This window comes from Aulostomus chinensis, chromosome 10, assembly GCF_037954235.1.
Source record: "Aulostomus chinensis isolate RoL2024-O1b breed Wild chromosome 10, RoL_Achi_v1.0, whole genome shotgun sequence".
In the NCBI taxonomy this organism is placed as follows: Eukaryota; Metazoa; Chordata; class Actinopteri; order Syngnathiformes; family Aulostomidae; genus Aulostomus; species Aulostomus chinensis.
Genome location: NC_141329.1, coordinates 25,763,002 through 25,789,671, shown reverse-complemented (window position 1 = coordinate 25,789,671; position 26,670 = coordinate 25,763,002). Strand labels below are relative to the sequence as shown.

At 43.6% G+C, this 26,670-nt stretch overlaps 1 protein-coding gene across 3 annotated transcripts in view; it reads right to left on the bottom strand.

The window, feature by feature from the left end:
• Positions 1 to 386: 386 nt before the first annotated feature.
• dph1 (diphthamide biosynthesis 1) overlaps positions 387 to 26,670 on the bottom strand; it is a 53,448-nt gene continuing 27,164 nt past the window's right edge. For 2 of the 3 annotated variants that reach the window (XM_086216639.1, XM_086216640.1), the window contains 9 exons: positions 23,915 to 24,036; positions 20,278 to 20,432; positions 18,264 to 18,385; positions 14,723 to 14,791; positions 13,878 to 14,034; positions 11,147 to 11,247; positions 3,711 to 3,789; positions 1,512 to 1,646; positions 387 to 1,209 (listed from right to left, as the gene is read on the bottom strand). In XM_086216639.1, coding sequence (XP_086072765.1) covers positions 1,129 to 1,209; positions 1,512 to 1,646; positions 3,711 to 3,789; positions 11,147 to 11,247; positions 13,878 to 14,034; positions 14,723 to 14,791; positions 18,264 to 18,385; positions 20,278 to 20,432; positions 23,915 to 24,036 — 1,021 coding nt within the window. In that variant the 3' untranslated portion in view covers positions 387 to 1,128. The remainder of the gene's footprint in view (positions 1,210 to 1,511; positions 1,647 to 3,710; positions 3,790 to 11,146; positions 11,248 to 13,877; positions 14,035 to 14,722; positions 14,792 to 18,263; positions 18,386 to 20,277; positions 20,433 to 23,914; positions 24,037 to 26,670) is intronic. The other variant, XM_086216638.1, reaches the window with a different exon arrangement.

Genomic DNA, 26,670 nt, shown 5'->3' with positions numbered 1-26,670 from the left:
CACGTGAGACACATCATAAGGAGACGGACATCTGACAGGATGGGCTGCATCACAACGGCCTCGGTTGCCAAGGAGATACAACGGTGGAGGAAGGATGATGAGTTCGTGCAAAAATAACAACGTTCACACAAACCCACCAGAGATGTTGTAGCGCAACCTGAGGAGAGTTTACGTCTCGGGCTTAGCCGAGGCTGCTGTCAATCAGTTTGTGCGGTGGTAACCAAACAGCAGTGGTGTGTTAATGTTTTTATTTATTTATTTTTTATGTATTGACAGACTCTTCCATCAATAAATAATGAGGATGGAGCGCAGTCGTGACTAGCGCTGCGCTCGTCGAGGAGCTCGTAGCCCTCAGCCTTTAAAAAAACCCAAAACAGGCTCATTGCTTCAGCGTGGCACTGCATGTTTTGTAATGATCAAAAACACTCATAAAAAAAGGAGGCAAGGTTTCATTCTTGATTTATTGTCGTATAATTTGACTAGAAAATAAAGAAAGTGAAACATGTCGGTGTCATAAAACATCACACTTTAGTAGAATAGTCTCATATGGTGCGTACAATAAAGTGCGTCTGTTCATTTCCACAGACAGGGGGACAGCGTCTGAAGCACCGTGCGAGGGTGAAGCCATTTCAAGTGTCCGGCAACACGCAGTGATAAATCTGAGGACTGAAATTCTCCACGATAAGAGACGCTCGCTCAAGGTCATCTCTCTCGCGCTTAAACAATCAAAAAAGCTGCATCTGCATTTAAGGAAAGGCCACACATTTCTACTGTGCAGGGGGGAAAAAAAAAAAAAATCCCGCAGCTCCTTTATGGGAATTTGACTCATGAACATGCATGAGCCAAAACCCTGTTCCCTCTCTCTCCCCCTCTCTCGCTCTGCTCTCAGCTCGGAATACACGCAGAAAATGTGAGTCAGAGCGATGAATTTCATTTGATCTACTGTGTTGTGAGATGAGGGATTATTTGTTAGTAGAAATCCATTTTAGGGGGAGCTGAGGGCTCCTCTGGCTTTGCTCATTGATAAACTGTCTGTTTGGACAAATACCCACTCTGCTCCACTGGTTTGACCTCCCTCCAGCCATTTGCAGAGGCACCCGCAGCCACAGCAGCACTGATCATGATGCATTATTCCCCTTGACAGCCACAGGGGGCGCACTGGCTCTGTCCACACTGCCTGGTGGGGAGGGCTGGCTCCGAGCTTTTCTTCTGCAGGCAGGGGGTGTGAAAGGGTTAACACTTGGAACAGTGACAATAAACCAGATAAGTGGAGTTAAGTGGTACAATTTAATGATCATTAAAAGAACTGAATATCTCAATGATTTCATAAACGATGAAGTTCGTGATGCGCATCAAGTTCAAGGTCACAGAAACGCCCTTTACAGAAACGTCCAGATACATGTCCTGTTGTCATGAAGCCACTGGGTGTCACTATGGTGACACAGTGTTCAGCGTGTGTTCAGTGGCTTTTATCACTATCCTCTCCTCTGCTCTCCTCCAGCCTTGCTCACCTCGGTCTGCCGCCGATTAGGCCTCACAGGCTGGTTGGTAGGGTGGTTGGGGGCCCACGGTCCCAGGCTCTGATTGGAGTAGAAGTCCATGGGATAAACTTCCTGCCAGCCAACTTCCTGAAGAGCCACAGCTGCCTGAGTGAGAGAATGAGACAAAAAACAAGCTACCAGTGACCTATGAAATACTATTCCGCTGTGTGTCTAGTGTCGGACCGTGGTTTGCAGTTTTTTTTTTTTTTTAGTTTTTAGGAAAATCCAGCAGCGGGAAACCAAAAGAGAGATGAGAAGACACTTCTGAGAGGAGACAGGAGTCATAACATCAAGCCTGGATAACAGGCAGAGTTGTCATGTCATCCTTATGCAGCCGCACTGTATGACACAACAGCTGCTGTGGAGCGCAGCAGCACTGGCATGACAGTTCAGTGACATAGGAGCAGACTGCTCCATATGGGAGAGAAGTGCCTCTGAATATTAATTGTGAATGACGGAAAGAACAGTGGAATGACTGAGCAGATGAATAAACAAGCGCGAGGAATGAAAGAACAAATCATTCCACTGTTCATTTATGCGGTTACTCATTCAACTTTCAAACTGTCTACGTGCCAAAAGGTAACATCAGCACCATTCTGCTTATTATTATTATTATTATTATTATAAATACATAAACTCACAAAGATGGAATGAAAAAAAAATGCTTTGAAGGGCTGAGACATGGTGTGTGTTGACACTGACAAGACACTGCACTTACACGCTCGTTTCAGCCCTCAACAAACCAAAATATGAACACAAACACTCTTTATGTAGGTTTTTCAAAATGTATTATTTATGCTTTTATGTAAACAGAGAGAGGCAGCGATTTGGAAGTTCCTGCGAAGAAAAAAACGGAAATTGAACAAAGGTAGTTCTTTTGGTGAATCTTCCTTGTTTTCTAAGTCTATCACAAGTACTGAGCTGCACACTTGATGTTACCAAAAATAACTTTCCTCTACGATGTCCCACTTCTAAAACTACAACAGAGAAACAAACGAGGAAGCAGGGGTAAATCTTTTAACATCTTCTTTCTGTGCTTTTCCTTCTCCTGCTGTCAGGTCTTCTTCCTGTCTCTGCCCTTCTTCCATCCCACCTCTCATTCCTCCTGCCGTTACCCCGCTGCTTTCCTCCTTTTCCCCTCTTACACTCTCTCAGTGGAAGCTCGCTTCTCTTGCTAATCCCTGCTCTGACAAGAGAGCCAAGTGTGTCTTATTGACTATAAATATAACATGAGACGCACTGAAAATAAATGCTGCCCCCCATCACCACCACCCGACTCCAAGCTCACTTCACCCTCCCACCCCGTTCCTCTTCATCTTCACTCTAAATGCCACAGTGAATAGCACAGAGCACTGAGACATGTAACACTCATTGGTGTGAGATGTGATGAATTAATCCTGATCACAAATGCACACATATAGATTCATGAGAAGCTACAGTTTATTCAAATGTGTGAGGTTTGAAAACGCTGCCAGGGAGAGCTCAAGTGAAGAATTTCCTCATTACCGTTGGGCCAATTTCAAATTTCAGATGCTATTATTGTGCAGACCTCAGTCAAAACATTACAATATGAAAAATACTATTATTTTTAACGTCTTATTCTGAAATATATGAAATTGAGGTGTGTAATCAGAGAAAACAATTTCCGATAACAATGTCACAGTCGAGATGATAATTTCTTTTTCATCATCGGTAGAATATTTGCAAAGAAGCCAAATAGCCAATAACTGCCTAACACATCACAAAGCAAGCCTGTTTTTTTTTTCCCGCTAGCTCACTGCACCAGCTGCAGGGACACACACACACACAGAAATGGATCATTATGGGTTGCTGACCGATCTATCTCTCTTCTTTATAAAAAACAAGTCAGCTGTAGGAGGGAGTGGAGGAGAGGGGAGTGGAGGAGAGGGGAGTGGAGTGGAGGAGTGAGGAGGGCGGAGTGGGGGGGCTGTGTGATCCTGTCGTCAGTAGGGGGAGCTCGTCTGCTGCTGATGCTGTTTTTAGGTGATGGGAAGACAGCAGGAAAGGAGGAGGGAGGGAGGGAAAGAGGCAATATCTCCCTCACATGAAGGCCTTGATGAATCATACACTAATTCAACACTTTCGCACACTTACAGCTGTGATATTCATTTATTTTTTGTGTGGAGAAAAGATAAGGTGTGTGTTTACCTCATATGGAGATAGCAGAGGTTTGGAGAAAGCTGTTCCCCAATCAATAGAAAGGCGTGGACAAGCGATCTGGACCCACCTGAGGGAGAAAAACGTGGGCACACATCAATGAATGAGGGAGAATGCCAGAGAAGGTAATGCTGCGATCCTATTAGACAGGCAGGGCGCATCTGGGTCTGCATGTGGACGCGTGATGCAACGAGTTGTGCGGGGTGCCTCCCTCCACCTGATCTCCAGCATCTGTTGGGAGAGATCTGCCCCGATTTGCAGCAGCTCTGAAGACGACGACGCTACACTGTCTGAATTCATAGCCAGCCAGTGAGGGAGAGAGGCTGAAAACAAAAGGGGAATGGAATGTTTGTGTTGATATGGTGGTGGTGGCGGTGGTGGTGGTAGGGTGTGTGGCAGTGGCGGGATTGTAAACAGAATAAAAAAGAAGGGGAAAGAAGTGAACTGAGGTTAAAAAAAAAAGGGAGCGCAGTGAAAGAAAAGAGGGAGAGGTTAGGTGAGTGTGAATAAAAAAAGCTGCACCAGCCCAGTCTCCACGGAGGTAGCCTACATAGCTGGCAGACAGGGTGGTGGAGGGAGGCTGAGGATGGGGGGGGGGTCTGTGTATGAGAAAGACGAGGAGGCAAGTGAGAGACAAAAAAAATGTGAGAGGACACAGATTTACAGCGATAGGGAGAAAGAGCAATGAAGAGGGAAACCGAAGGAGGGAGGTGCATGAAGAAGAGAGAACAGAAGCAGGAAGGAGAAGGGAGGAAGATTGGCAGAGAGACTGTTTACCCTGGAAATGCATGAAAGAGAGATGAGGAGGGCGTGGATGTAAACAGCTGGAGGGAAAATTGTACAATAGGAAAATAGAGACGGAGAGGCGCAGAGAGGGCTACGGAGGTTAGGTTTCACAGATCAAAGCTATCCAGGGCTTCATCTCGGCCGAGCAGCGGCCACTCCCTCGCGCCTGATCCTAATGACCAAGCTCCAGATATGGACAAGTATGAATTAGGCTGCAGTGCATATTAAAGCCCTAAAGATAGTGCTAGAGGTAAATGTCAGTTAAAAACACACTGGTCTGAGATTTAAGCGAGAGTGTTGGCGAGCACAAAGGCAAAGGGTGGGAAAAGACATGAAAGAAAGAAAGAAAAAACAACAACTTTTGTCATAATCAGTCAAAGCTGCTGCGTCAAATTCCCTCCCATCTGTCCATTCCTCATTTCCCAACTTTCACAAACTTTCATAGCTGCAGAACTGATTGCACTGTTGACTCCGGCACCACTCTGCTTTGTGTCGCAGAAATATTCCATCCCCCTCTGGGCAAACACATGGCATTTTCTCATTTTCAAATGTTTTTAAATGTCTCCCCCCAAAGAGTGAATTCTTATTCATCCTCCTAATTTGAGAGCCAGCTGAGTCGGGGATATTTGCACCGAGCGCCGATCTCCTCAGACACGAGTTTGCAGAGTTGAGAAGGAGAAGTGGAATCTCCATCATGACCTTTAATTCCATTAGCTGTTATTCATAACTGCCAGCCTTTACAGAGTCAAACCTATTATAAACGCCGAAGACAATATGCACGGGAGGCAAACACTAATTACAGGCGAATAGAGTGATAGTGTGAACAAGTGCCTACATGCCCCTGACACATATGTATGTACACACGCTACATTTAGGGATGTGCATGTGCGGCGCAAGCTGAAATGGTTAAAAGAGTAATTAATAAGAAAGGCAAGACTCCTCCACTCAGTCCTGGAGGCTAGCACTGAGAGAAGGGTCTAAGAGGAAAGCAAGACAGAGAGCATGAAAGGGAAGGTGGAGAGGATCCCTCCTGAGGAGCAGATCACTGATTGGCGCATAGTGCCAGAGGGGACTTTTCTAACATGAGCACAGAGCCTGACTGAACGGTGCAGTTCGGTGAAATACAGGGTGTCATGCCAGGTATTGCCCCCTGAATGCAACTCTAATTGCATTTCCAGGCTATATCTCGCTTTTCAATCAGCTGAGATTTAACATGTCAGGGTGAAGCGAAACAAAGAGCCAGAGAAATAAAGAGAGACGGATGTGGGGACGGGGGGCTTACGAACGCATAATGAAATTAACTGAACTTAAGAACCTGAGATATACGTCAAACAGAAGGTAGAGACTTTATTCCAAAGGTACGGCCTCACGACACCAGACATCTGAGAGCTCCATCTAACAAAATGAGTGGATTTATGAACGCCAGGTAGTTGGCTGATGGCGGCGAGGAGGGCCACCAAGACACCCAGATCCCTAAAGATAGTTTTTGTTTGGTTGATGGCGGCGAGGAGGGCCACCAAGACACCCAGATCCCTAAAGATAGTTTTTGTTTGGTTGATGGCGGCGAGGAGGGCCACCAAGACACCCAGATCCCAAAAGGTAGTTTTTGTTTGGTTGATGGCGGCGAGGAGGGCCACCAAGACACCCAGATCCCAAAAGGTAGTTTTTGTTTGGTTGATGGCGGCGAGGAGGGCCACCAAGACACCCAGATCCCAAAAGGTAGTTTTTGTTTGGTTGATGGCGGCGAGGAGGGCCACCAAGACACCCAGATCCCAAAAGGTAGTTTTTGTTTGGTTGATGGCGGTGAGGAGGGCCACCAAGACACCCAGATCCCAAAAGGTAGTTTTTGTTTGGTTGATGGCGGCGAGGAGGGCCACCAAGACACCCAGATCCCTAAAGATAGTTTTTGTTTGGTTGATGGCGGCGAGGAGGGCCACCAAGACACCCAGATCCCAAAAGGTAGTTTTTGTTTGGTTGATGGCGGTGAGGAGGGCCACCAAGACACCCAGATCCCAAAAGGTAGTTTTTGTTTGGTTGATGGCGGCGAGGAGGGCCACCAAGACACCCAGATCCCTAAAGGTAGTTTTTGTTTGGTTGATGGCGGCGAGGAGGGCCACCAAGACACCCAGATCCCAAAAGGTAGTTTTTGTTTGGTTGATGGCGGTGAGGAGGGCCACCAAGACACCCAGATCCCAAAAGGTAGTTTTCGTCAGTGACTGTGGCTGGGCCGTGCCACAGTGCACGTTGCTGGTAGCAGTGTTTGTACACAACTCCTACATGTCACCACCGCAAAGGCTTTGGATTGCTTCTGTAATGCAAGTTTTGTTTTTTGTTTTTTTTAAACTCTTGGAAGTGTTAGCAATCAAACCTGGGCTGGGAAGGTGGTTTTTTTTCCCCTTTTCTTTCAAGGACTCACAAACAGACATCTTTACTTCAAAGATTTTGATTTATATTTCCCTCCAGAGTGCAGAAAAAGCCAAGCACGTATATTTAGCTTGAAGCTAATGGTGAACTGCAAGAGCTAAACCGCCCAAAACCATTCGTTCACACTTCTGATCCATCACTGTCCTGAATAAGCATGGACCAGCAAGGCAAGCTGGCTCCCGCTCAGCACTACAGTGTAACAGCACCTCAAATCAGAGTGTGAGTTTGAAGATTACGGAGCATGCGGCTGGATGAGGAGGACATGCATCATACCAGATGGTGGTCCTGAGAGTTTGTAAATGGTTCAAGCAGTTTTGCAGTTGTTAGCGAGTCAATTGCTGTTAGCTACAAGCTAAATATGTGTGCCTGGCTCTTTCTGCATCCCGGATTTCCACAGAAAATAACTCCGTGATCTTAAAATACCTATCTGTGAGTTGTTCAAAAGGTAAAATATAGTTTCTAGGTGAAGCACTGCTTTAAAAGACTGACCTGTGAACCAGAGGGGCACTTGGAGTTGCAGAAAATGATGCAGAACCGAGGAGGGAGTTGGTGTGATACATATAATCCTGAGAATACATGACATTTAGTGCCTCTATACTAGGTGAGCTCTAGTCATGTTGTGGACCATTTCACAATTAACCTTTGAACACTACAGGAGAATGTGAAGTGTTCCCCCTTTACGGGGGAACAAACTATTTAATTGCAGCGTTATCAAATATTCAAATGGAAATATTAAATGCTGCAGTGCACTGGGTGGTATCTGTGGTCGAGTTGAGATAAGAGTGTTTGCCGTGCAGATATCTGTACAATGGTTTAAAGTCTGCTTGGGGACTGCCTAATTATACACTTAAGAGCATATGCTAATGGTGTCTCTCCTTATGAGTGAGTATGTGTGTGTCTAATGACAGTGAGGAAAGCCCAGGGGTGGGCTCTGTCAGTGTCGGCTAGCGCTGAGCACAAATGTGTCCTTTACCACCCTACCTTCTATCTCAGCAATCTTTTTTTTTTTTGCTTCAATCCCTCAGCACACCCGGATTCAGCACAGCTTGAAACATCTGGCGGCTTGTAATGCCTATTGTGGCCTCACGCAGGACACCTGCTCTTACAAATTACTCTGAGCGGAAAGGATACAAAAACACATTGGATGAGAAAGACTGCAGATAAATATATACATTTCCAAGCGGGGACACACCTGCTGTGGTCCATTTCCGCGGTGACGGACGTGATTAATTATGTACCTAAATAATGTCAACAAGTTACATTTCAGAAAAGGAAAGCCATCTATTTCTACAATTTCTTACTGACGAGGACTCATACTAGGAACACAAATAGCAACTGCTTTTAACATGGCAAGAGCACGAATGTGTGCAATCATTTCAACCTGAGCTTAAATTTCCAACTGCAGACTATTTTTGGCAAGAGTGATATTAAATAACGAAAGCAAGACTTGCTTGCCTGCTGGATATCAGACTTTCTAGTCTTCCCGTTTAGCTCGTTGGACTTAATCGTTCAATTTGTAAAAAATCTGAACAAGCCTCACATTTCACACTAAAAATCACGAGGGACAGAGCTGCGGAGAAAGATCAGCGGTCATGTGCCATCGATCCAGGCTCCACATTGTATTCTGAGGTGTAGACACTCAGCTGCCACTTCAACAGACAGATTTACTGACAAAAGCAGCAACCACGCAAAACAACAACTCAAACGAAAATGTTCGTGAGGTTCTGAGAATCCACCTGGATAAAGATGACTTAAATTATACTGGATGATGCGTTGACAAACACGTGTTTTCCTTCCTTTATAGGTTTGTGTCATTAAACTTCAGTGTGTGGTAAGAGTTTACTGCAGTGGAAAAAAAAACAAACAAAAAAAACTTCTCCATGAATTTGAGGCTTTTAATGTTGAGGAACTGATAAACATGTGATGGACCACAGTTCATATACAGGGGACTCATTATGAAATTATATACTGTACATGTAAACATCGCCTTGATTTTGTGTTCCAGCACATTTCCCTGATGTCTCAAGCCTTAAACGCGACTGAACTAGACTTTTCCTGTGATGCGGGTCTGTTTTAGTCGGGTGAATCGTGCCTGAATTACATAATTTCAGAGTTGCACTCATACATCAGTCTGAAGAGGACAGCCGAACAACAAAGAAAAAAAAAATTGCCTTTACCGTGATCGCTCACTTTCCAGCACGGCCCCCTCAACTACCTCTGCATATCTCCCTCTCTCTCCCGACTGCCTCTGCGTGTCTCTCTATCAACTTCTGTTCCTCTCTCTCACCCACTCCTCCCTCATATCACTCCTCTCTTTTCTCTGCAGTGAGAGGCCAATCTGAGGGAGTGCGGGGATCGTGTGTTTTGAGCGTTTTTGTGCGATTGTGTGATTGGAGTCTCACTAACCCCTCGTTCACCTTCACCTCGCTTCTTCTGGTTGAAAGTCAGATAAATCAGCACATAGAATCCTGAGCACGTTGTCCTGGAGGAAGCATGGGAGTTGGTTTTTGAAAACATTTGTGAGTGCAACTGGGCTGGAGAAATGCAATCAGAACTGCTGCAGTGATTATGAGTGAAATTTATCATGACAAGACGAACATGCGTGTCAATAAGCAGCATCAAAATAGTATCGTATCTTGAATTATTCTGATACCCACAATTAATATCAAATGTTATGGGTTTTCTAGTTTTCTTAGGTTCAGTTGAAGTAAAACAATTTTAGACTCATAAAATGATTGGGATGAAACTCATTTAGAACTTAAAAGTTGAAGAATGACAAGTGAACACATTACTGTATCAACAACTTATAAAATTACTTTTTTTAATGCTCTGCCTGTCAAAAATGAGCGAATTGCAACGAGCATCCAAGTTCATTAAGCTGGTCAATTTGTTTTTGCTACAAAGGCAAAACTCACCAAGACGTGAATGCCAATTATATTTATAAAGCTTTACTCTGTAGACGAGCGTCTGGCAGCTCCTTGTTACAGTGAGCAAATGCAAATGTGCCGATTCCCCAACAGCACACACAGTTCATTGATGCCTGGACAACATATTTGTTTTATGTTGATAAAAAAATTTAATGTCTCCCTGCACTTTGCTCTGCTGTGTAGTATAACTGACGAGAATGCGGTGCCCTGGTGGTGTCGCAACCTAATATGGTGTGTGTGTGTGTGTGTGTCTGTGTGGGTCGCCTATTGTTACCTCCACAGCTAACCCCCCCCCCCCCCCCGATCAGCAGAGGGGGAGGAGCAACAGCCAGGAAGTTATGTAATTGGTAATATGTACAGTTTGGGAGAAAAACGTAGGATGAAAGAGGAGTAGAGGTATTGAGGTTCAGCAGTGTTTTTGTAATGCATTCAGTTTAACGCGTGAGATGCAGCTCCGTCACTCCAATAAGCGCTCCGTCACCTTCTCTTGTCTCTCCACTTGATACCAGACCAGCAGTCAAAAACAGCCACACAGGTCCCAAAACAAATCTTTACGCTTGGAAAGTGAGCAAAATTTGTCCTGCTGCAATGTAAGAGGTAACAACTTCCTCTCCTTCCTGTCGGTCAAATTCCATCACCTAACCACAATAGCATTCAGCTAAAACACAAATGTGAAAATGTATTAAATATTGTCTTTTAAAGATTCTGGTTCACCAAGTGCTGATTCCAAATAAGACACCACTGTGGTGATCTCTCTTATTAGTGGATTAAGTAAATATCAGGCTTTGCAATGGAGAAAATGACAGAAATATAAAATTATGATAATTCATGATCTTGTAATGCCTTGTATTGCATCATAATGCATTGTGACATGGCTTCATCACATCATCCTGTTATGTATCTTAAATGTATTCAGATGCTTTATATCTTTGAAGCTAAATCAAGAAGTGTTTTGAATCTGTCTCGGAGGGTGAGACACACGCGACTGATCAATGGTGCCGTAAGGTCTCAGGGGGCACAAAGCTAATTACATGAGCTTTTTAATTCAAAGCCATAATGCAGCTCTGCAAGTTATCGTCATCTTCTGAACCAGTGTTTTTTTTTTCCCCCTTCCTCAGATTCATCCAGCTGCTCGACAAATCAAATCATCCTTGATAAATGTTTTCTACATTCCTGCTCAGAGAATAAGGGCGCACAAGCCGAGGTCAAGCTGGTCTGATTCGATGAATAGCACGCGCCTTCTAATCTGAGCAGACGTTAATGTATGTATGTGTGCATCTTAATACTCACGCATCGACATCAGGTAGCAGATCCAGCTTGCTGGGGAAAATCTCAGACAGAAGCACTCGGATGAAGGATTTGCCCTGCGACTGCAGCTTGGACTCGATGTGCTACGAGGAAAATTGAGTAAAGCAAGAGATCAGCTACATTTGTTATTTACATAATTCTCACTGGAGTTTCAAGGCTCCACTTTATCATGACAAGTTAAAAAACATAAATAAATACACGATCCCTCAAGCTTCTAAATCGAGGTTTGTTTAGGAGTCACTGCTCTACTGTTTACTTTGGTGTATTTATTATTCGTCCCTTTCCTACAAGTCGTCATTGTGATTGGGGCAAGTTGATGACAACCTCCCCAGTCACGACCCTCAACTCTTTAATATGTTCCCTTGCGTCATTTAGGTTTTCCTCTTGGCTCCGCCCTGAACACCTCTGCAAGAAGGAGTTTTAGAAGGATGCAAAAGGCAAGTCCCAAGCAGTAGTTACACTCCAACCTCCCTGCAGATGTTTCATACTGCCACTCAACTCACCTATTTATTGCCACAACGCCTCAATCCTTTATCACTGTAAAGAGCAACTGCATGTTACAGTCCCTTATGGACGATGCTATGAGTTACTTGAACTCCTGCCCCTCTGGCAGCAACACCCTTTGAACCCAAATGAATCTAGTTTTTACTCTCAGCAGAGAATCATACCCTCATCACTTCACAATCAAACCCCTCTAAGCACACTGGAGGTCAGTGACAGGAAGCAACCTGAATTACGTTATCAGCGAAATCCTGAAAGCACAAAATAACAAAGCAAAACCATGTCTCTTCACTAATGAGCTGGTGCCACGGCACAACATGGCTCCTGCCAAGAAGAGACTCTTGTGACCCTTCCTGGCAAGTGAAAGTACTGGTCTACTGATTTCCACAACCAGGAAGGTACACGATTTGGTGCGTCAAGACAGTCTTTGACTCTACCTGGGGCAGTGGTAGAAAAGGAAGTGTATGGTGCTATCGGGTAGGTATGAGGTGGGCTCGATTATATTTTTCTGCAATAACAAGCCTTGTACTTTTCTCTAAGATGACAGTTTTTATAACTGAGATCCAGAACAGCCAGAGCTTCAGTTTTGCCTGCTGCATAGAGAGAGACCCACCATGGATGGTAACGGCTTGGAGCTGGGCCCTATTTCATATCTCAAGTTCCTTTGGCAAATCCCAGACATCAGCCCTCATAAAACACAAGCATCGAGTCATAGGACCAGCAGTGGAAGCATGTCCACCCGGAGAGATTTGCCAATGCTGTTTTGGATCCCTCATTTCTCACAAATCATGCAAATCCACTTCCCAAGGTAACATCATTTAAGCAACTACGGAGGAGGAGGAGGAGGAGGAGTGAAACTGATGAATCCGGACCAACCCAATAAATCCTGCAGTGGATTTTGTTTGTATGAAACTGAAATTAAGTAAATGTACAGAATTTGTACTTAATATTATTCTTTTTTTCATTTACAGAGCAATTACTGTCATGTATATTGTTACCACCATCAAAAACTACATAAAGCCAACTGTGATTGAAGATACTGGGCAAACGACTAAAACCCTATAACATACACGTTTTTTGGAAATGCAAATAGCAGTTTAGCCAAGCAAAGAACTCCCATACATGTTTTTATGGTGTGATAAAAGGAAGGAATGATAGTGATACCCACTGTCCTTGGGAATATCATGAGAAATTTCGAAGACTGTGCTGTTATCAGGGAGAGATCTCTCCCTGTATTTGAAACGTTGCTTGACGCTCCTCTTCTTTATCTTGACAGATCGCTATGGGAGAGGTGCTGCTTCTATTCAAATCTCATTTGAAATCATCCTCCACCTCCACCCCCCCCCCCCCCCCCAAATGAAACTTGCCTCCTCTCTGGTTGTCATTTCAACAATGATAACAGCAGAAGAGGGCTACCAAGATGTACCTTAGACTAATGAAACCTACGGATGCTGAAGGTGATGCTTTTCAACGACATCCAGCATTCAGTTGGATGTGCACGCATGCTACTACACTGCAACTCTTACTATTAGAAGACATCGGCGCAACAAAGATGAAATATCAGGCATAAAAGACAAAATCTAGCGAACAACTCGGGAGCGGACAGCAGTATGAGGAGGAACAGTGGATAGGAAGTGACCGAGAGGGCTTCAGGGTCGATTGATTAGTGTCCTCAGACAGACTTGTGTGCATGCATAATAGCTGGTCCTCACAAACACTTGTAGTTTCTCACTCACGGCTTCACCTAATGGACCAGTGTATCTAAGTGCTACACAACTGGACTTGCATGAAGTTCTTAAAGATGTTTCCCCCTAGCATATTACAGGCTGCTTCAGTTCATTTGTTCAGTTTCCTTTGCACAGCGCTTAGATGTACGATGACCTTCACAGACCTAATGGACTCGAATGTACGTGTGTACACATACATTGGCTTTGTGATTCCCAGGACAACAGTGCTATTTGAGCTTGTGTTTTCAGCTGTTAGACTTGAATGTTGATGAAAGTGGGACGAGTGTATTGTACGTGTAATCTCAAAGTGTAAAACTGTGTTAAGGGCTTCAAATAGGTTAGGATTCATTCTGATCGTCAATGGCAGCTCAAACGCGAGTCCTTTTAATCCAAAACACACATTAGAATTGAAAAATGTATTACATACGATTGCACAGGTGGCCACAGAGCATGGAAACTGTTGAGATGAGGATGCAGACTCTCACCTCCAGGACTTTAGGGCTCCCCTGCCGCCCCAGCGTGCCCATGATCAGGCCCCATTTCTGGGCTGAACGAGCTTTCTCAATAGCCTGATGCCTCAAGGATCGCATGGCCTTGTGGTCGTAATACTCCCTGGAGAACACCTTACTATAGGGGTCATATCTATAAAGACATGAGGAGAAAAATCACACGCATACAGTCTGGGTGAAAGGTGTGCATAAACGTAATTAGACAACCATCCATTCCAACAATCTCTTGTTCAGCTATCTATCTTGAGGATAGAAATGCCAGACAAGATGAAAAAATTCAATCATGAAAAGCCATCAACTATGACAGGAGTTAGTGTATCTTTGGGAAAACGGAGGTATTTCTGAGCATCTAATCTCTTTTTCTCTGATACAAGAGGTTCACTTGAGATTGGAATCTTGTTTATGAGAAAGACCTGTAATCTGTGCAGCAGTGCATATACCTATAACAACACAATTTCACTTTGCATGCAAACAACAACTCATCAAAACAGAACTTTATCCAAGCAAAATGTTATCATGACACTGCAAAAAGGAGGCTGACTGTGAGGGATGCTTTATTAGAACAGCACTGAGTAGCACTGTAAAACACCTTTGCTCTCCATAAAACAGTCCTCAAATCCCAATAAATTACAATGTGTGCTCTAAAATATATCTGAAAAACACTGTGTGCTTGTTTCAGCACTCCGAACTGACTCGCAAATGTTTTTGCGTTTGGTGAAACATCATTATACTTTGTAAAAATATAATAAACATTTTTAAGGTTTTTTTTTTTTTTTTCATAATCTATAGAGACAACAGTTCATGACAAACTGTTACTGTACCTGTATGCAGGGATGTCCGGGTTTGCTATCATGATTGACTCCAGGTGAAATCTTCCATCTCCAAGATAACTATGAAAAAAGAAGACATCCATTCACTGGGTAAAAGGGTAAAAATAAATAAATAAATAAATAAATGTGTGGAAAAGGCAATCGTCTTCAAATTTTTGACCAAAAACTTTTTAAAATCCCCCCAGCTCTCTCTGCCTACTCTGCAGGACTGGTGTGTCCATCTCGACCCCAACAATTGGAGCATGCTGTTTACAGAGAATACAAGCCCTTCCAGTTAGCCTGGTCTCTAGTGCTGGGGATTCAAAAGACCCCCAAGCAAGAGCAGAGTTTATGAACTAAAAATACACAGAGGCATGTAGGTGCCTGGAAACACAAGGAAAATGTTACATACGGCCTGTTTTATACTGAAGGCAACTCAATGTACTTTATTGAGTAAAGAAAAAGAAGCTCTTGATCTTAAGGCTCTGACAGTTTCACTATTCAGACAGCCATTTGTGCGACAGTTATTCAGGCTTTTCTTTTTCTTTTTTATAGGCCATCAACAAAGATGAACTAAATAAAATCCCTACAATTTGCAGAGTGAAATCACAGAGCAGAAGCAACGGATGAACACCGCAGGATTAGCTTGCTCTTCAGGTCTCGCTCGCACACAGAACGAAGCTGTTTTGGAGTCCTCAAAACAAACCAGGCTAAGGTAGCCTTGCGAAGGTCCAACAGTGTAGGAGCAGCAGCAGTCAGTGATTCCAAAATACAAAAGCTCAGGCAGAACACTTTCACATTAAAGCCTCTCTGGGGGTCAGGCTGAGAGGAATCCTGCTGTTAGTGTGAGGGGGCTCAGGTTGTTACCCCCACTCATTACTGTGCAGGCTCACAGGGCCTCAGGAGGACGTGCAATTAAAGCCACTAATTGGTCAGAGTTTAGAGACCCCTGAAAGAGGATGTAGGTGGCGTGCCATAGAAGCTACCTGGAGACACATCGAGCAAGACTTTATTCAGAAGTGTGCATGTGCGTGTGTGTGTGTACATAGCACACAACAATTACCTGCTGATGTGTGTGCCACAAACAATATAGTTGACAGAGCAAAATGAAATTGAGTCTCTGTCGTGCTGCCTCTCTGCTTAGCAACATCCAAGGCCTCATATAATTATGTTCCTGACAATGCATCTGCTGAACTCCCGCCACAGTTGTCCTCTGTAGCTTTAAGAGGCTGGTGAGCTCGTCTTGCTCTCTCCCCGTGATCACGGTCCTCCCCTCCATATTCTATTGTTATTAAAAGTGCTCTTGCTAAAGTGGTAAATGCTACGAGTCTCCGCATAATGCCAACAGCCGTATCTGCACATCCACATCTCGGTATTGTTCCATTATGAACCGGAGAGGGAGCAGCAGCGCTGCACAGAAATGGCCAAATAAGCATTTCTGATAGTTCCTTTCAATGTTTCCTGGAAACGTGTTTCTTGGTGATAGACCTGAGACGGACCAGATCAGTCCTAGAGCTTCAAGACAATCAGAAACTACAGCTCATCGTCCATAGTGCTCAAGTAGAATATTTCACATAAAACCAAACATCTCATATCCAACTTCTATATATTACAATCATGAACATAAACAATTGAGTAATAAATGATTATGAATAATCTTTTTTCCAGAGTACAGAATTTTTCACAGTTTAATGAAATATATTCAATAGGAATCTAATAAATCTAAAATGTCCATTTACTCTTCAGAAGAGGTTGTTTTGTGGGGCCATTTCATGAAATAGCGGACAACTCGAATGTGGCAGAGCAAGGGCTGGGTGTGGCACTGCAAAACCAAACCGCTTCAGTGATATCAGATATGAAAGACGTTTTTTTCCCATTCAGTTCCGAAGTTCAATTCATTCCGAGTAAATCTCAAAGCTGCAAATTCATTTTTCATATGTTGTTCAAGTCATTTGAGTTGGAAAAATGCCATCATGGGGAAAAATAAACATTTAGTTGAAAAACACAAAGTCAAACCACAGTTTGGTGGCTTAGTTCATATATTCACTTAAAGCAAATGTTTTTTTAGGGTGTCAAAGAGCCAAGAAGCTGCTAACTAAAACATGTGCAATGTAATTGGTTTCTTATTGCTATCAAAGTCAAGGAGTTGGTAAACTTCGCGATATCAGACATTTCTGAGCAATAGCCAGCCCTAGGTTGGCCATTTAAGTCCAGCAAAACAACAAATAATCAAAAGATCTGTTTATTAGTTTTATGATTGCATTTGTACTTTCTTCAGAGGAATGAGCCTTGTGCTACCTTGAGACTTCAGGTGAGCCTTCACCACGTCTGTGAGTGTGTGTTTGGGGGGGGGGGGAGATAGTTAGAAAGCAGTGATGCTGGGAGAGGAAAGCGACTGAGAGGCATACCAAATCTCAGACAGGCTAATCGATTCTCCCTCCCATCACACCCTCCACACATCAAAGACAAGCCACATTGGATTAGTAGGTGAAGCACACCCGAACCCTTACTCCTCCTCTTTTATCACGTGCTCGTGCATAGGCCGCTACTTTTCCCCCCAGAGGTCCTGGTTTATGCATGTAGCAAACACCGTCTTTGACTGGGTATGCTAATCTCATGCACGAGGAGGTTTTAATAACATGGACAAACACATCGTAGGTGACGGAGCTGTCGTTTCACCTGGGGAATTACTTCATCTCACCGTGCATTACAAAGAAATAGGTTCTCTTTAATGTAGTTTGCTACACATCTTGATTCTCATCTTGAATACTCCTCTCTACAGCACAGGCAGGATAAACACTAAAAACATCACTTTTACTCATCCCATATAAAAAGTCTTCGTGCTAAACACCGAAGGAGCAGGTCTTTATTCTTTGATGGAGGGGAAACTGAATTATTGGGAGACAGTCGGTGCAGACAGTGTGAGATCATCCAATTCCACACAGGAAGGAGCTTGGGATGGCGGAGGCAAAACCCCAGCAGCCATCACCTCGGACACGTGGCCTCACCTTCAGGACTTATTTGTGTTTTCAAGGAAATGGAGAGCTAAATCAAAAAAAAAAAAAAAAACCCAAAAAACCCTCAAAGACGAGAGATCATTTGAGTTAAGCCGAATGTTTGATGCGCTCATCCGCTGCCACGATGACGGGACCGCAGGAGGTGTTTATACTTTGAGAAAGATTGGTTTGAAAGAGCCACCATTGGCTTTATCCGTCCGGCTTCATGCCATTCAATGCTGTGCACAGTGTGAAGTTATTTTTAGCCGTGGCTTTTTCTGGCTTGATATAATAGAGACTTGATCTGAGGCGCACAGACATACTTGACTACTTGTCACAATGAGCTACGGCTGTTGTGACTGGTGTGAGGTCACACTGATTATTTCGCATGTGACATGGATGGCAAAGGCAGGGGGTAATTATGATGGCTAATGGGGGGGGGGGGGGGGGGGGTGAGTCAAGGCTGGATATCCTGGGTTATATCTCTGCTTCCTAAAAGAAGAAAGTAATGGAGCTGAAAGTGCGAGGTGGGAAACAGGAGGAAGGAGATTTCTTACATTATGGCATTGACATTGCGGTCCAAACGAGGGGAGGTACATCCCAAAATTTCTCCCGGTGACAGAGGTCGACACTGAGGCACCAGCACTTCATAATCTGACTTGAGAGCTGCACTCACAGCCTGCAGCACAGGGGGGGGGGGGGGGGGGAGATGGTTAGCTCACTCAGAATCTCTCTTTTTTGTAGTAGTTGTTTAGTTAAGACCCCCCCGACCCCACAAAAAAAAACATTCGGAGGAGTATCCGTCAATCAATTCCACTATCGAAACAAATGCAAAACGTCAGTATACAGGCTCATGCACATGTCCAGTAAAAACAAGACAAAGTCCTTCCTCTTAGACTTGAGAGAAGATTTTTTTTTCTTTTTACTGTAGAAATGACTGACATTCATCATTAAAAACATCATTATAAGTTGATGGTTGCGGTCGTGGGTCTTCAACCAGTCACAGTTTAAATCCATTTCATTCTGCAGTCCAGCTTTCTAATACAAAGTGAGTTGCTGCTTCTTTATGGCTTTGAGTGCCATAAAGACACAAAAGTACAACATAAATAGTCCATTTAACACTCAGGGGTTTTTGATTAAAAAAAATAAAATAAAAGGAAATTCAATAAAAGGTTTCATGAGGTTTTTTTTCTTTCACCAAATGGAAATAATTATTTTTCCCTCAAGTTATGACTGAGATGGCACTGAAAACGGGCCAGAAAAGTGTTTGCAAAACATTGTGATGTCACAATGGGATTGATATGAAACATATTACGATCTGCGTTTTTGAGTGTTTATAACGCCATCACGATAGAGCCCAACATGTTCAACACTCTTCATCAGCATTCTCAGCACTCATGGTTATGTAGTTTACGCTATGACACATTCATCACATCACTCCTGGCCCTTTTTATAATTCCAGAGACATGTCAGCATGAGGTTCTTGACGCTTGAGTAACAGTGCCAATCTTGAAACACACTGCAATTAAGAGGAAGCTGATACCATCCTTTATTGCAGTGTTTTGATTGCTGGTTTTGTGCACGTATTTCCTCACTTTTCTGCATTTGACGACTCTGCTCTCTCCTCTTTGTATCGTACACCAGAATCCAATAAAGACGGAGGGTACAGAGAAATGGTTCTACTGATGCAGAGGATGAGGACTGTGTATGCAGGTTGTACAGAAAGAAAAATGAATAATGTGAGAATGAGAAGGAGCCAAAGAGATTACACCGAACAGTAACTAATACAAATACATGAAGATAGTCAAATATACTGACATACTATACACAAGTGCTCTTATCTATGCACCAACTAAACACTCATTTGGTGAAAAGTTGATACAGTAAACAATTGCGGCAAAAAAAGAAGCTAATGCATTTGGAGGCGGAAGGATAAATTGAACGATTAAAAGCTAATTTGGAGCGGCCAACAGAGAATAAAGGTGAACTCCCACCTTTACTGTGTGACCTTAGCAAGCCTACACACCACAAGACTGGAGAGAGATGGAGGCAAAACAGAAAATAAAAACACACATACATAAGCCCACATACACGGATGCACTCGAACTCGAGTCGAACATTAAAGATGAGCCACACGGGTAGAGTGGGGTTTAAAAATAACCGTGGTTACATTAGTGAAGGGCGAGAGTGTTGTTGGTTCAACGCAGGAAACGAAAGCAGGAGGAGAACAAAGGAGGAAGGAGGAAGTTGAGGCTTTATACTATAGCTCCTGCTAACGTTTATACAAAGAGCAGAGAACCCAGCATGACGTTAAGGCCTATGGAGTTCAGTCTACCTTTAAAATCCAAAATAACTTGTGCCGGATTTCTCAAACCCACCCTTGAACTGAGCACGGGTGCAGAGTGCGGGCTTCATAAAAGAAATGGAAAGAAATACAAACGTGAATGGCTGTGTGTGCGCATGTATAGCAGACACAAATACTTAAGGATGGAAATCATACTGACGAGAGAATAATGACTGCGGTTAGGACACACATCACCAAAGTTCTGTCTGACAACAATGCATCATTACCTGCAGCGCCGCCACAAACTGAATTGTGCTGACAAGAGCCAGCGAATGTCCAGGAGGGAAGTTGAACTTGACCGTGTCCAGGAAGTGTGCATTGTCCATCTGGATATCCACAAACACGTACAGCATCTTAATACCTGTGGTGGAGTCTATGGGGACTGCAGAGACAACGACAACGAAGGGCAGATTAATAATTCACTCAATTTTGTCAGGTAGGCCTGCAGCATATGCACTATTAATGGTGCCTCGCACACTAGCACACTAAAAACAATGAGCACATGTTCACCGATACACCTATATGGGTCCATGTACATATATAGCTGGCAGTAGGCAGGGGCCCTGGTGACAGGACTGAAATCCATTCAGTGAGCTTGCAGCACACGCAGGAATTGATGAAAAGCCCTCAATTATTTAAGGAAGGAGAAGGACACATGCAATTATTATTAATGCCATTAATTTCACAGACCATTTACGATGCACCGGGCCTAGACGTGGTAGCTCGAGACGCTCTGCGTTAGACGGCGAACAAAGTAGGCGTGAGTCAGAGAAAAGAGGGGGAAAGGGCACGAATAAGAGTCATCATTAATGCTGATCATCCTGATTATGATTTAATTTCCACATCACAGGCAAAGAGACTTTGTTATGATTAAACAAAGGGCACGTTGCAGCGCAAATGTTTTCATGAGGAGGTAACTGATGGTCCAGATTAGTGAAACACAGAAATAAGAGGGCAGAGCATGACAAAGGAGCAAAAACACATGAGTGAGTAGAGAAAGAGTGCTAGAAAAAGTGCTCTGAGATGTATTTCATGACAAAGGAACCAACGCAGCTGGGACAGGAAACCAGGAGAAGGAGAATTTCCTACAAACGCTCTTTGGAAAACACTAGAATTCAAGGGAAGAGAAGGGCATGGAGGAGAGGAGTGTTAAAAGTAATAGGATGCTCTGCGTGTGTGAAGGTGTGTTTGGGGGTCAGGTGGTGGGTTGTTAATTAATTGGCAACAGAAGGGAAAAATGGTCTCAGATCCCGACATTGGAGGAAGGGGAGGATGAATGGGGATTTAAAAAATGGTGGGCTCTCCTGCAGGCCGCAGGCTGAGTGAGAGAAACCAAGGAGTTAAATATATCATGAGGCTAAAAAGGATTGGAGGAGATGAGTAAAATCCAGACAGAGGCTTACAGCTGTCAACTGCTTGTTTATAGGTCCTCGTAAAATGTAAAGGGCAAAGAAAAGCAACATCGATCCGTGTCCACATTAGCATGGTAGCCTGAGAGCACTTAGACTGCAATCAGAGACACAGTCAATGAGATGGACAGGACTCACTTGCCCCATCAGTGTTTTTATTCATCTGTGTATTATGGTGATAAGGTCGCTCAGCACAGCTGCTTATTAGTGCCTATGTAAACAAATTTGCAGGACTTAGAAAGGTTTTACATGATGTACATCGACTTCTTCACAAATCAATATGCAGAAACAGGTTACACTTGACATTGGGTGCTCGCAGAAAACTTGAAGAGATATAGAAGTCAACTGACGCCTTGAGGTCCTGAACACGAGCTGAAAGTCTTCGCTGGAGGTGGGTGAAAGCAGAGGGCAGTGGCGATGGGAGGTGGTGAAGGAAACAAGATGTTAAGCCCCTGGTGTTATTTTGCATTTGTCATCTTCGTACTCAGGCAGAAAGTCTTCTTTAACGTGTCTACATTGTATGGCAAGCATTTAAGTGAACGACAGTGAACGCCAACGTGTCCTGATGCAGGACCGCAGGCATTATTACTGTTATTATTACACGATGCCAGACAGCAGCCAGCAGCGGATGGAGACTGATTCTCAATGAGCAGAGCTGTATTCTTACCATGTCCCAGCACATTCAATCTGAGATATTTCTTCTTCAAAAGGTCTAAGGAAAAAATGTATCACACAAATGTAGTAATCTGCATTGTGGAAGTAGTACCTAGTAAACAGCATCAGTTAATTGTAAATGAACTTATGATTTAAGATGAAAAACACTAAACTGAAGTTACTAACTCGGGTAACATCTGCGCCTCAAATTTATTATACAACCAAATCAACGAAGATCTGTTTGTGATGGAAAAGCAGCTCCATTTTAGTTCCAGCATCTGCCTGGTATCATTCTATTATATTCCGAGCAAGGCTGCCATGTCTCTGCCGACTGCTTTTTTTATTTGTGAGTGTGCATGTGTATTTATTTACCATAAACACATGCGACACGATAAGGGAAAAAGGATTTAAATTTGGGCCCCCCCCCCTTTTTTTCCTCGCCTTCTCACGTCTTTTCAAGCTTTTAATAGAAAACCCAACATTCTTATCTTGTTAGCTTTTCCTGAGATATACTGTTAGAAAAATATTTAATTATTTGTATAGTTAGGTCCATCCATTAATCATCTATACGCCGCAGGCCCAACACAGGCCGACAAATTGTTATGCATATAAAAATTACTATCGGTTATAAAATAGTAATTTTAAAGACATGATGTGCCAAGAAAACTATGTGGAGGAACTAAAACTTGATGTAAAAAAACAAATAGAAATAAAACTACAATAAATAAAGTGCTGTGTTTAAACCAATCAAACCAACAACGAGATTAAAGCGGAAATGTGTTTCCCAGTCTCACAATTTAATTTAACTTGACTATCTTCAAAATGCTTAAGACTACAAAATCTGCTTTTAAAATTCAAATTACAGATCTCAAACGGAGCTGAAAAGAAAAACTCGAGGTCAGAATATACGAGGACGGGCTTGGTATGAGACGGACACGCTTTACGATGACAGACGACGAGATGAAACCTGTATTCAAAAGCTGACACAGGAGAGGAAATGAAAGGGTGAGGAGAAAAAAAAAGGTCTGAAAACACTTTCTCTGTGATTCACAACAGTGTCTTTAATCTTCTACAGGTGTCTGACATCTTGGCAAACAGTGCAGATGACGTCCTGATGATTGAGAGTGGAAGGTCAGGAACAAACACACGCTGGCACCCGGACGTGGATCTTTAGTTCTGCCAAATTTTCCTTGAAAATCCCCTCAACCGATTGATGATCCAACTTTAAAATCCGACAAGCATTAGTGTGTTCATCTTCGCTTTTATCAGATTTTTCTCAGCGTGAGTCGATACGTTTACAAAGATAATCTCTTGTATAAACACACCAGCTCTTAAAACACACGATATCACAAAGAAAATGCATTGTGCGCGCGCGCGCACTCACACACACACAACTTTCCAGTGTATTAAAATTCAGTCGGTTATTTCTGGTATTTGGGAGAGGTGAGGTTGTTCTGGCAGTGATATATCAAAACCATTGATTTAGCATTTCCTCCCATGTTCGGTAAGAGGCAAATAGCAGGAGCAAGGGTGAAGGTCCTAGAGAACTGCTTGAGCTTTTCAAAGGACAGCTCTAATGCATGTTCCCCATTGATCTGCTGGCTAAATGTGATGTCCAGGCTCCAAAGGTCTGATATGCCTCCCGTACCAGAGCGGGAGAGGTTGCACTAACTAGTTAAATTCTGTTGATCGATAGCTCTTTCTGTCAGTCTTCAGAGTCCTTGATGCTTGCTCACTTTCCCCATGTGGTACGATTGATATGTAGACGGACGGATAAGCACACACACAGACAATGACTCACTGAGACAACTGTGTCCATAGTGCACCATGAAATCCGCTCCCAGGGCTCGCGCGGTGAAGTCGTCCACGCAGCAGGCGCCGTACGTCACGTCCCCCATCACAATCGTATCTGCTTCCGTGAACCTGGGACGTGCAGACCCACAGATCCTAATTAGTACAGTCAGACAGTCAGATATGCACCAACCCCCCCCCCCCCCCCACCTTGTGTGTTACCATAGCAATCGATACACATAGCATGCCTGCCGCAGCTCAGTCCCTATTCAAGTCCCACAGATTAGTACACTATATAGTATCCGACATAAGTCAATAACTGTCTCCGAGCACGTCAGGGTGACATGTTGCTTTTCTTCAGCTCCCGTGGCCTGAGAGCAGCACAAGCTGTCTGGCAGTTTAAGTCCTACCAGACAAGGGTTAATAAGTCGCCTGTCAGCTTGACCATAGACGAAGGACAACAAAGAATAGAAATAGGAGAGGAAGGCTGGCACTACCGCACATCAGCGGTCTGGTTTTCTAGGAGGAACAGTCGATGGCCTGAATTCACCACATAACATCTGCCTAGGAAGACAGCGAACAGCCTTAGCAACACTGAGTGTTTGTGTGCAGCATGACAATAAACTATTCAGATACTTTCTGCCACAAGTGGGTTGAGAGAGTGTCGTGCAGACCGTGTGGGCCTAATGTTCCTCTTTGAGACAAAATAGAATGAAAATGCATGGCCTTCTTGAGAAGAAAACTACCAATTTACACAGACCTAAATCTGTTACAATGAATTGCTGATCTCTCTGCAGAAAAAACAAGCTTTTTATTGCTCTTTATGGGCAAATAAAATTCTAAGTAAACCCATAAAGGCTAAGTGAAATAAATAAAGGCTGAGCGTAAGAGGGAGGAATTGCAAATGAACAGAGGCCCCAGGCCTTGTAGGGAAGGGAAGACAGGTAGCCGAGGGGGTGGTTGCTGCCAGGTATTTGTGGCTGTATTCTGACAGATTTAGGCAAGACGGAAAGGTGAGAATAGCGATGAGACAGAGGGCTTGGGGAGAGGAGGGAAGCGATAAACTGACATCGCTACACACAGAACAGCATCTGTAGCAACCAACAGACTCTTAGTAATAAGTCTCCTGCTGCCCAATCTTTCAACCCACATCCACTCTGTCTGTTTATTCCAGAGTCTCCTCTTCACAAGAGGCTTCAGACGAAGTTTCAATTTAGCCTTTCTTCCCACATTTTCTCAGATGTAATCTGGTTTGCCCTCTCTCTGGGCTCCTCATCATCATTCCTTAGTTTTTTTTTATGTTGTTTCTCTCATCCTATTTCCCTGTCCCCTCTCCTCTAATGGCTGCGCTCAAGTGAAGGGCAGAGCAGGCCAGCTGAGCCCAGGGAAGCACAGAGACAGTAGCTCATCTGGTAAATAAATATTTGCCTTCGCAGATGTGAATCAATTCACCTTCTCTCTTGTTTTGATTTGGTCTCTGTGTCTGTACTGTGCACGTGGGGAGGATCATGCATGACTAAAACTGATATCGCTGATAATTTCAGGTCTGTTTCAGGTTTGCTCTTTCGCGGCAGCTGATTCTTCTTTCTTTGCTGTCTGCTGAGTTTGGAGTTGCAACCTTTCCAGTCAGACCAACAGAAAATAAAGAGACTCTTCCCCACCATCTACTCCAGACCATAGAGAAGTAGGTACGATGCCAAACAAAGCATAAGAGATGATTACTGTATCCAATCAGCCATCTATCTGCCAGGAATACCATTATCATGTTATCTCCATTGGCAGTGCATATCAAATTATCTCCACTGCGAGTATACTAAAATTTCATGGTAATAAATGCTAAGAATCTGATTAAGCAGTGCTTATTAGACATGTGATGCCACTTGGTCATGGGCAGAGGAATTACCAGGGCCATGAATAGTCCCATATCCCACTGGGAGCGAGAGAGAGAAGGAGGCAAAGAAGACAAAATGAAAGAATGTTACAGAGAGGCTGACAGAATGAAAGTATATCAGTGTTAATCAAATCCCATTTCCAGCGTACACCATCTCACACGGGCCATACGGTACGACTGGTTGGTTCATATAGAGCGCAAATGCTCAAATTCAATCCCTACTCAATTTATTTCTCTTTCCATCTTCTCATCTAACACTTCTTCACTCCATCCCTCATCTCTAGTGTCGGCTGCTTAGCAAGGCACAACTAACGCTGTGTACCACCATTGGTTTTGCTTTCAGCTATTCCAACTGAAATGTCATTAAGATCTAATTAAGATGTCAGAGAAGCTTCTGAACTCCATAGCAGCCCTTCTTAATTAGCTCTTTAGCATACATCTTAATGTGAGTGAGAAATTGCCCACCGATTTGAATCTTTGTTATAAAAACACTGTGCCAATATACACTGATAAGTATAGGACTAGACACGAGTGCACAAGCACACACACAGGTTACGCGGTTGCACATAAATCGAGTTTCACGAAGCTAGCATGGCAATAATGCATGTGAATGCTATTAGCAGCCTACAGCTTGGAGGTGTCGCGGCAGGCAAAGAGAATGAAAAAGCTCTCCATCCCATTAGCACCGACAAAACCACTCTGTCACCAGTAACACTTATCTGTTAATTGAAATGACGAGACCAACAGCCAACCACCGGCTTCAGCAAATAATAAACGTAGAAACAACTCTTGATTTATGGTTCGCCGTGTCTTGAGATGTCGGAGTCGCAGGTCATTTTCACAGTCACAGTCGGCTGTACTCTTGGGCCCGTCAA